The sequence below is a fragment of the Osmerus eperlanus genome, chromosome 14, assembly GCF_963692335.1.
Source record: "Osmerus eperlanus chromosome 14, fOsmEpe2.1, whole genome shotgun sequence".
In the NCBI taxonomy this organism is placed as follows: Eukaryota; Metazoa; Chordata; class Actinopteri; order Osmeriformes; family Osmeridae; genus Osmerus; species Osmerus eperlanus.
In genome coordinates this window covers 3,990,548-4,000,295 of record NC_085031.1, presented here as the reverse complement: position 1 = coordinate 4,000,295, position 9,748 = coordinate 3,990,548, and the positions used below count along the sequence as shown (strand labels likewise).

At 46.9% G+C, this 9,748-nt stretch overlaps 1 protein-coding gene across 1 annotated transcript in view; it reads right to left on the bottom strand.

Moving 5' to 3' along the window:
- Positions 1-5,707: 5,707 nt before the first annotated feature.
- arhgef28a (Rho guanine nucleotide exchange factor (GEF) 28a) overlaps positions 5,708-9,748 on the bottom strand; it is a 41,380-nt gene continuing 37,339 nt past the window's right edge. The window contains 1 exon segment of the mRNA XM_062478151.1: positions 5,708-7,821. Within this exon segment, the coding sequence (XP_062334135.1) occupies positions 7,646-7,821 (176 nt within the window). The 3' untranslated portion in view covers positions 5,708-7,645.

Genomic DNA, 9,748 nt, shown 5'->3' with positions numbered 1-9,748 from the left:
ACTTTCTTAAAAATATATTTGACAGATTATACAGATTAAAATCAAAGTAAGGAGCCTGGCTTGAAAATTAAAGAAGTAGAAACTACAGATATTTGTGTAAAAAGATGTAAGCAGTGAAAGTAAAAAGTTATTAGAAAAAAATAGTGAAGTACTGATACCAGAAAAACCTACTTTGTTACTTGTTAAAGTAGAGGGACAGGCGGTAACAAAGTATTTGTACTTTGTTACTTTCCATCTCTGGGAAAAAGTGAGGCGAGGGGAGGTGGAGAGAAAGAACCGAGATTGAGAGGGAGAAGAAGTAGAGAGAGAGAGAGGAAGGAGAGAAATAAAGAAGGGCGAGAGAGAGATAGGGAAATGGAGACCGAGAATGAGCAGGATAGGGAGAGAGGGCAGAGAGGGAGAGGCCGGTGGAGGGAAGGAAGTGAACGGCTGTCCTCTTTGAGGCTTCACAGCATGTCAGACTAATTGACAAGGTGACGGGACGGGCTCTGGAGGATCAGAGGCACTCAGGGCCCAATGATCTCTTAGGGGGAGGGTGGTGGAGGGTTGGGGGTGGAGAGAGGGTATGAAGGGGGGGGGGCGAGGGGGTGGGGTTGACAATGGGGAAGGAAAGGTGACGGAGAGAGAGATTTAAGGGGAAGGAGGAGGGTGAACTAGGGAGGGGCGGCTGGAACAACGGGCAGGGGAGAGAGGAGGGCGAGAGAGGGGGAAGGAGGGGGAGGGAGGGGAACGAGGAGAGGTTTAAGAAGAATGGGCAGGGGAGGGAGAGATGAGGAGAGCACCGAGGCTTGAAGGACAGGAGGAGAGGGTTGGAAGGGCAGGGGAGCACACTGTTGGTGGATAGAGAAGCCGAGTAGATAGAGCAAAGCGAAGGTAGGGCGGGGAGGTAAGTAAGTAAGTAAGTAAGACTTTATTTATATAGCACTTTTCATACAAGAATTGCAGCTCAAAGTGCTTTACATAAAATCAACAAAACAATAATACAAGTGTTGATCTAAACTAGCCGCACTCTATCTGCGGTCTCTCGAATCCATCTTAGATCCGAGCTGCCACTTGCAGTTTCTAATACACAAGACAAGACAAGGTAAACATGAGGAAAGAGGAGGAAAAAAGGCAACACCCAGACAATGCTCCTAGAGGAGTACAGTGTGGGAACAGACAAAAACCTCAGCACATAAGTACAACAACATTTACAAAAACAGGCGAAGGCGTTGGATGGGGGTGGGTAGGTGGTGATATCTGTAGTAGGTGAAAGTTAATGTGTGAGTAGGTCTGGGTAGGAGAGAGATGTACGGGTGTTAAGTGTGTGTTGACTCAGAAATGAACCCTCAGGTATAACCAACCAGCTGTCCTTGGGGCTTGTTTGGGGCCTTGAAAGCCAAGCTCACATGCTGTCAACCATTTCACAAACATCTTTTCAAATGGGAATGAAAAGAAGAACTTACCGGTAATTGTTTTTGAAGGTTAATCTTTCGTACCAAAAACGACGCGTGGGAACACGCTATGACGCATCAGCACGCGAATGCGCACGCAAATCCTCTCAGATCCTCAAAGATCCATCTCTCTGTCTCTCGAAATGTCTAACTGTTTAACTCCTTCTGTTTATCTCTCGCTCTCTCTCTATCTCCTCTGTGTACGACAATAATTCAGTTGAACCATGGATTTACTGATTGCATTTAACATTTGACAACTTAAAATAGTTTGTAGAGTCAACGTAGCGAGCCTGTCCATTCACGTGATTCTGTGACGCGGGCCTCTTTCTCTCTCTTTCTCTCTCTTTCTCCTTCCCTAATCTGTGTGTCAGGCCTGTCACCTGTCATCCAGTCAGAGAAGCAAGTCAACTTCTCTCTGACGCACAACACAGGACTTCCCTGCGGCAGGGCTAAGAGGGGATACTGACATAAAAGAGACTTTAAGAAGCAGTAGGGAGAGCGAGATAGAGGGTGAGAGAGCGGGGCGAGAGAGAGAGGGAGAGCGGGGGCGAGAGAAGGAGAGAAATATTGGGGAGAAAGAGGATGTGAGATGGAGGAAAAAAGAGGGGGGGGGGCGGGAAGAGGGAGAGAAAGAGGGCGGGATGTCTCCAAGAGACGCTGATAGTTACATAATAAGTCTGTGACATGACATGCCTTTGCTCTGAGACGTTTGTACTTTGTGACATCAAAGCGAGCTAATGTGTGTATCATTAGGGTCTGTTTATAGATCAACAGGCATCCTTCACACAGATGTGGGTGTGTGTCCCTTTCAAGGGTCAGGATCAGAGAGGTGGGTGTTGCCCACTTGTCAGAAGTAACAAGATTCTGATAAAGGTATAAACTCATTTTAGAAAAGATCTGTACTCTTTTCAATCCGTCAGCAGAAATGTACTATTAATATTTTTTATAGATATATTATGTTATGTATTTTGTAATATATGTATTTCTAATATCACGTGGGTTCTAATTTGGGGTTGGACCATCCAGTTACCATCCCGCTGTAGCGGGGTTTGCTCGTTTAAGATTAGCAATACTTAATTTATAATAAAGTATGTAGTTCTTCTTTCGTTATCGTCCAACGAAAAATAGAACAACGGAATCTTTGGCCAAAGTTCCGGGCGCTCAGTGAATTTGCTTGTTCGTAGGAATTAAACTGAAGTGAACGCGTCATTTCTAAACTATTCCTCTCAACCTGCAAATTCACTGAGCGCCCGGAACTTTGGCCAAAGATTCCGTTGTTCTATTTTTCGTTGGACGATAACGAAACCATTGACTCTACCCTTCTTCAAACCGACAAAAGTAACTACGATTTGCAATATTTCTTACCTGTGACATATTGGCATGTTGTGATTAAATTGTTGATGTTTGATTGTAATTTACAAATGAGTTAGCTTAACCCTTGCTAAGTCAGTTGCCCTTGCTCGTCCATTGTTACCACAAAGGCCTACCTGTCCCTCTCTACCCCTCTCTCTCCCTCCCCCCTTTACACGCGCTCTACACAGCCATTGTGTTGCTCGCCCTCATTTGCATCCAGCCACTGTACTACTCTGACTAACCCATAACTTATCTGGTATTTGTTCATTATAATTACATTCTCCTAAATAAATCATTGTGTATAATATTCGCGTATCACTCACGTTATCTGATCTGCTCTACTTTCATAGAATTCACGACTTAAGATTAGACTGATTATTACGAAGGCTATTATTTAAATATTATTCAATAAGGTTTCCTCTATCCCTTTAACAATAAGAGGTGGTGCCCCCCCCAAGAACTACATACTTTATTATAAATTAAGTATTGCTAATCTTAAACGAGCAAACCCCGCTACACCGCCCTACAGGACCACTCCAGGACCAGGACTTGAAGAGGTCTTGATGATGGCTTCAGGATCTCCAGAAGTTTCTCTCAACACAACAACTGAGAAGACATAGTATATAGAGGAAATTTCCGCAACAGCAACATCTTGTGTTCTCAATAGCTGCCATTTTAAAGTACAATGGATTCATCATGACAGGGTCAAAGACCTTTGGAGAGCTTCTCCATTAGAAAGTTGAGGTAAAGTTTGTTGGTTCTGTAAAGCTCTGTGTCCCTGACCCCCAAACCCAGCCTCAACATTCTTCATCCAAACAGCCCAATCCCCAAAGAAAAAAAGAGTTTGTGAAAGTAATAAAAGTGAAAGATAAACTCGAGGAGGCAAAAAGTAGTTACAGTACACCGAAAGTAGCTCTTTCCGTTCCACAGAGCTAGTGTTTGTGGCGATACACATTTCAGATATACTGGGGTGAGTCTGTCATCATATTTCAGCAGGATGGAAATCCAATAACTTGTATATATGCGGTATATTGTTGAGGTTTCTCATAAAAGAACTGTGTTTTAATGGCTGTTATTTATATTTGGGTCGGACAGGTTTATTTTGCACCCCCACAGAAATCATTACCGTTCCTCCTGGGGACGGAAGGACGAAGGGTGGAGAGAGGACGAGAAGGGGTGTAAGGAGGACGAGAGGTACGAGGAGTGGAGGGAGAGAGGGGCGGTGGTGGTGGAAGGAAGAGTTGAGATGGGAGGAGGGAGGGGGGGTAGGGCGGGTGGGGCAGGATGGAGGGTGAGAGGGATGGGGAGTAGAGGGAGGGAGGGGCGAGAATAGAGCATCCCTCTGGTGTATGAGTCAGCGCTACCCTTCCGAGAGGTCATTAAAGCTGAAAGAGAAAGAGTCGTATGAGACAGAAAGAGAGAAAAAGAGAGAGAGAGAGAAAAGGAGAGAAGTTAACCAGGAGAACATTGCCCTTGTGCTTTCTTTTTTACAAGATTCAACAACCATGAAGTTGAAGTTGTCAGCCATTGCACAGGGGTGGGTGAGGAGAGATCAAAAACAAGCAGTAGCTACAGTATTTTTTTCTCCCATTGGGTAACAGCACAGACATTTCTAGAAAGCTTACTCATCGTCCGAGACGATCAATATCCACACCTACTGTACAGTGTACCTCCAACTAGAACCTCGAAAACAATAACCCTTTCATAACGATCAATGAGGTAATATCTGTCTGTGTAGACAGTGATTCAGATGTTGTATACTGTACAGCTCAGTACATTGGGTCTCACCAGTAATTAAGTCACATCGTGTTCCTGTGCTTTGTATGAAGTGGTGTGTGTGGGGTGTGTGTCAGTGCCTCATGGAAAACCAATCTGTATTAACACCCTAATGCTAATACAGTGAGACACCAACACATACACACACCCACATCTGTTCCCCTTTTCACCGCTGTTGCCAGACCCACAGCACCACGGCAGGTTGCCTTGGTAACGCCCAAAAGCCGGTCCCTTTGTGAGTCGCAATAAAAACACTGCAACGTTTGAACTTCATGCAACCGTTCGGTCAAAAAACGTTCTACAAAAACTACAGACACACACACACACACACAACCGTGCACCCACGTGGACGGACACACACACACACACACACACACACAGAGGAAGCAGAGGCTAATCTCTGTGTGAATGTCGGAGGCCGGTTCAGGGAACGGAGGGAATTAGACGTTAATGGGCTACCTGGAGTACAGAGGCAGATCAAAGAACAGACTGAACAAGCTCATCAAGGTCAGACCAGACATGTCCTCCTCTCTACCTCCTCTCTCTCTCGGGAGATGAAACTGAGGGAGGGAGAGGGAAAAGAGAGGCCGAGAGAGGGAAAGAAAGAGATTGGCGACAAAAGAGATATATAGTACATCCAGTATATATACACTGTCGCCTGTTGGATGGAGCGTAAAGGAAAAGAGAGCGAGAGAGACGAGAAGAGGAGATCATCTTCAGGAGGCCAGCTCTGCTAGACAGCTGCCATGGAGTATGTGACCCACCCGCCGCCCTCAACAGAATGTCTCCCAAACATCCATTAAGAGGGAGAGAAAGAGAGGGAGAGAAAGGGAGGGAGAGAAAGGGAGGGAGAGAAAGGGAGGGAGAGAAAGGGAGGGAGAGAAAGGGAGGGAGAGAAAGAGAGGGGAAAAAATACAGCAAGCTAGAGAAAGGGAGAAGGAGAGACAAAGAAAAAAAGAGACGTCTGTGCTGCTTTAGGCTGACACTGCTCACTAACGGTTCAACAGATTGTGCGATGCCTTTTCTCCCCAAAGAGAAAGCATGAGACAGTGCTGAGGCAGCACAGAAGGTGCCGGTAGACATCAACGGCAGAAGGTTCAAACCCGGAGTGAGAACCTTATGGAATGAGAAGAATACAATTTTTGTGTTTACAATCATGTTTTAATGCATGATATATTGACGCAAAGATACAGGTGATCCATGTACAACACAGCCCAAGAGAACACGGTGAAACAATAACATTAAAAAACACTCACAATAAATAACATGACAAAAGGCACTGAAATATACGCATGAATTCACTTGACTATCACATCAACTAAACTGACATTCACATCTAAATAAACACACTTGTATTTCTAAGCTTGTTAACCAAGGACAGAAAATTAACCAATCCTACACAAATGTACAGTTTCTACCAATTGAGAAATTTGGTTATCTACCATGGTGGTTGGTGACAGTGTAGAACTATCTAGTTACACCTTAACCTGACTAAAGCAAAGCTAACTTTACAGGCAATGCCCACAAGGGAACATAACACCACAGTTATATTTTATCCGAAATGAATATTTAAGTGCAATATTTTAGATACAACCTTAATTAGGCGCAGTGCTGGGGGACGGGTAGCACTGTTACAGTTATCCATCTCCCGCTAACAACCTGCCACCTAGCAACAGTATCCGCTCTCATCAACATCCCATAATAAATGCAGCCGAAGTATGTGCTTGGAAATATATGTGCCCAAATAAAAGTGAATGAGAACATCCGCCGGACAGTCTGTGTCAGAAGGAGCTCATTTTGTCGTATTTGGTACGCTCGTTTAAAACGAACTCTTTAAATATTCATAAATTACAACCTTTTCACTTTCCAAAGGGCAGTGCCATAGATTCTAAACTCCAAAAGTACACGTACTGTACAGTATGCAACGTAGAGAAGTTTGTCCGGTCATCCTGCAGTCTCCTCTTCACCATGGTTCACTATGTGGTTTATTCTAGAACATCAGTGATCCTGGAGAGTAGCGATACAGATAACACTGACAGATTGCTGCGGTCTCAGAATCCCCCCCCCCCCCAAAAATAAAATAAAAATAATGATCTCCCTCCAACGAAACAAAGTCTATCAGATGGAAACAAATGATGGTGTGAGCTGGGCCGAGTTGGGGCGGGGTAGCGGTGGGGTGGGGGGCGGAGGAGGACGCGCCCTCCTGACCGGAGCCCCTCACCTCATCCCTCATCGCTAATGTGTTTGCCGCGTCCCTCTCGCCTTGTAAATAGAGCTTGTCTGATGAATGGGCGGCCAGAGGTTTATTCTCCCGCCAGACCATCAGCCAGGGGAGGAGGGGGGAGCGGGAAGAGAGACCGGAGGGCCAGACCAGGCAGAGAGACCACAGAGAGATCGGAGCACACCAGGCAGGGAGGGAGACCCGGGAGAAAGCAGAGAGAGTTGGGGGGGGGGGGGAGTCTGGAGAAAGACAAACAGGGAAAGTGACCAGAGAGAGGCAGGCAGGGACAGAAGCTGGAGAGACCGGCAAGGAGAGAGACTGGAGATGGGGGAGAGAGGGAGAGAGAGAGTGGAGAGACAGGAGGAGGACGGGGTAATGAGAGGCATATCGGAGAAAGGAGTGAGAGCGAGAGAGAGAGGGAAGGAAGGAAAGGAAATGAATGGGAAACAATAAGAGGCTGGGGAGAATGGAGCAACCTGATTCTGTCACCAGAGGCCTCGGGCACCCAGCCACCCTGTCAGTCCTGAGGTGAGCCTCTCCATCTCTCTCTCCCTCCACCTCTCTTCCCTTCCCTCGCTCTCCCCAAACACACACACACACAACCACACTCAAACCCACGTACATAATGACAGCCTGTCTGGTCTAGAGGTATCACACTGGGAGAGGAGAGAGTCTGTTGAATGCCTGCAGATGACGTGATCAGAGATAACCGCAGGGGTCTAGCCCCTGTCCTCCATCAACCTGGGTGATGCATGGTCTCACGTCAAATAACGTTTTTGTAAATTGAATCGATTCTTAGCCTCCAGGCCTCACTTCCTGGTTTTTGGGACTAAGTTAAACCGCCCAGTCACTGCCTACACAATCAGAGGTAAACAATGTTTTCCTCAGCGCCGTCCTCTTCCCCACTCTCCGTCTCCATGGAGACTAGAGAGGTAAGGTCTAGCTGGGGGTTGCCGTCAGTCGGTGGTCCTGGAAAGTGGCCCACTCCTGTTGCCGTGGACGACCAGGCCTCCCTGACACACCTGTGTGTGTTTGCGTCTGTTTGAGAAACACAAAGGGGAAAAAGCACGCGTTGGGGACCGTTCAAGATCAAGCAGTCGAAAGTCACTAGCAGCAGTAATGGTTACCAATAACAGAGACATGATACTGTAAAATAACTCAAAAGGTGGAAGGAGGTTAGCGACAGGGGAGGAGAAACACTAGACATATGGTCACCTACGATTGCCCACAGGTAGATAAACTGCAGTAATCTCATCTTTACAGCTTTCCCCGTTAACCTCAAAGCGGACTAGTAATATTAACCACCTAAGCTGCAGGCCACACACACACACACACACACACACACACACGGGGAACAGTTTCTGGAGATCCATCATCTCTGCTCCATTTGAAAATGTCACTTTTGTCATCATTAGGACACAAGGAGGGAGAGAGGAGGGGTCTTAGAACAGGTGCATGGTCATAGCCTTGAAACGCAAGAGGAGTTGGCCTGGGAAACAGTGTGTGTACGTGTGTGTGTGAGTGTGTGCGTGCGTGTATGTATGTGTGTGAGCATGCATGTGTGTATGTGTGAGCGTGCGCGTGTGAGCGTGCGTGTTAGCGAGCGCGCGTGTTAGCGGAGAGCCCTGGTGTGGGCGGCGTCCAGCATTAGGGCAGGTGTGCTGTCGCGGCCGGTGGTAATAGATGGCCGGCTTTATAAATCGGCCCATTGTGTGGCAGCAGGAATGTGTCTGTGTGTGATGCATTAGGCTGGCTTTGTTAGCTCGGCCCCGTTAGCCACACGCTAGCCTATTAGCTTTCAGTCAGGCCCCACACCGGGACTGTGATAGATGGGGTAGCGGTATCCTATCTCCCCTCTGGACAAAGACTCACTCACTCCCTGGCCTCCAACCAGGGGCCCACATAAACTTTAACGCTGAAGGTCATTCTATTGAGGAAAAATAATAATAATAATGGAACCGCAAAAAATAAAAGCTTGAAAACTGTTTCAGCGAATATAAACAGATACTTAGCGAATGTAACATGAGGTGAGTTATTATTTGGACCCAGGACTATTGCAGGCGGAAGGGCTTAGTGTTTGTGCTGCGTTCCATTCATCTATTTACAGTCTGAACTTCTAAACTGATCAGGATCTCTCCATTCATCATTTTTCTTTCTACCGGGTAGTCTTCTTTGGTAGTCATCTCTTTAAGCCGCAATCCCCCCGTTGCTACAGAGGGAAAATGTGATTGCTTTCATCTGATCAAAAGTCTCAGGAAAAGTTATTCAAACTTTTTTCCTTATTATCACTGCGCGGAAACACATTATGGAAATCCAATGAAAGAAGAGTGTGTGAGTGTGTGTGTGACAGTGCATGTCCCCGTTTGAGTGCGTGTGTGACAGTGCATGTCCCCGTTTGAGTCTGTGTGTGCGAAAACGTGCGCTCCCCACATCTGCAAGTGGGAACCAGAAAGGCGCTTTGTTACCTGTGACTGTTGAAGATTAGCATTTGAAAGAGATTGTTCATACTTTCAGCCTTCCCTTCATTTCTCATGGTGATGCATTGGCTTCCTAGATGAACAGATAGCACCGCTGGAGTCACCTGATCCGGCAAGTGCAACGGTGAAAACACTACCCCGCCGGGAAACGGGAAGTCAACTCACAGAGGACTGTAAGGTACAGCAGGCCGCTAATACACAGGAGGACGGGGACTTCACGGAGGGGGGGATAATGTTCGGATGACATCGAGATGACGTCGACAGGAGGGGTGAACAGAACAGACGCATGGATGGATTGAAGGGGGAGGCGTATAGGTGACGGATGGAGGGATGAGTAGACGGATGGACGCATGAGTAGACGGATGGAGGGATAGGGGAGACGTATAGACGTTCAGCGGATGGGGCGTGGGGAAGGTGTCTCATAAATGGATGGAGAGATGGAGAGACGGATGGATGGACAGACAGCTGGGAGCATAGGGGAGTCCTGT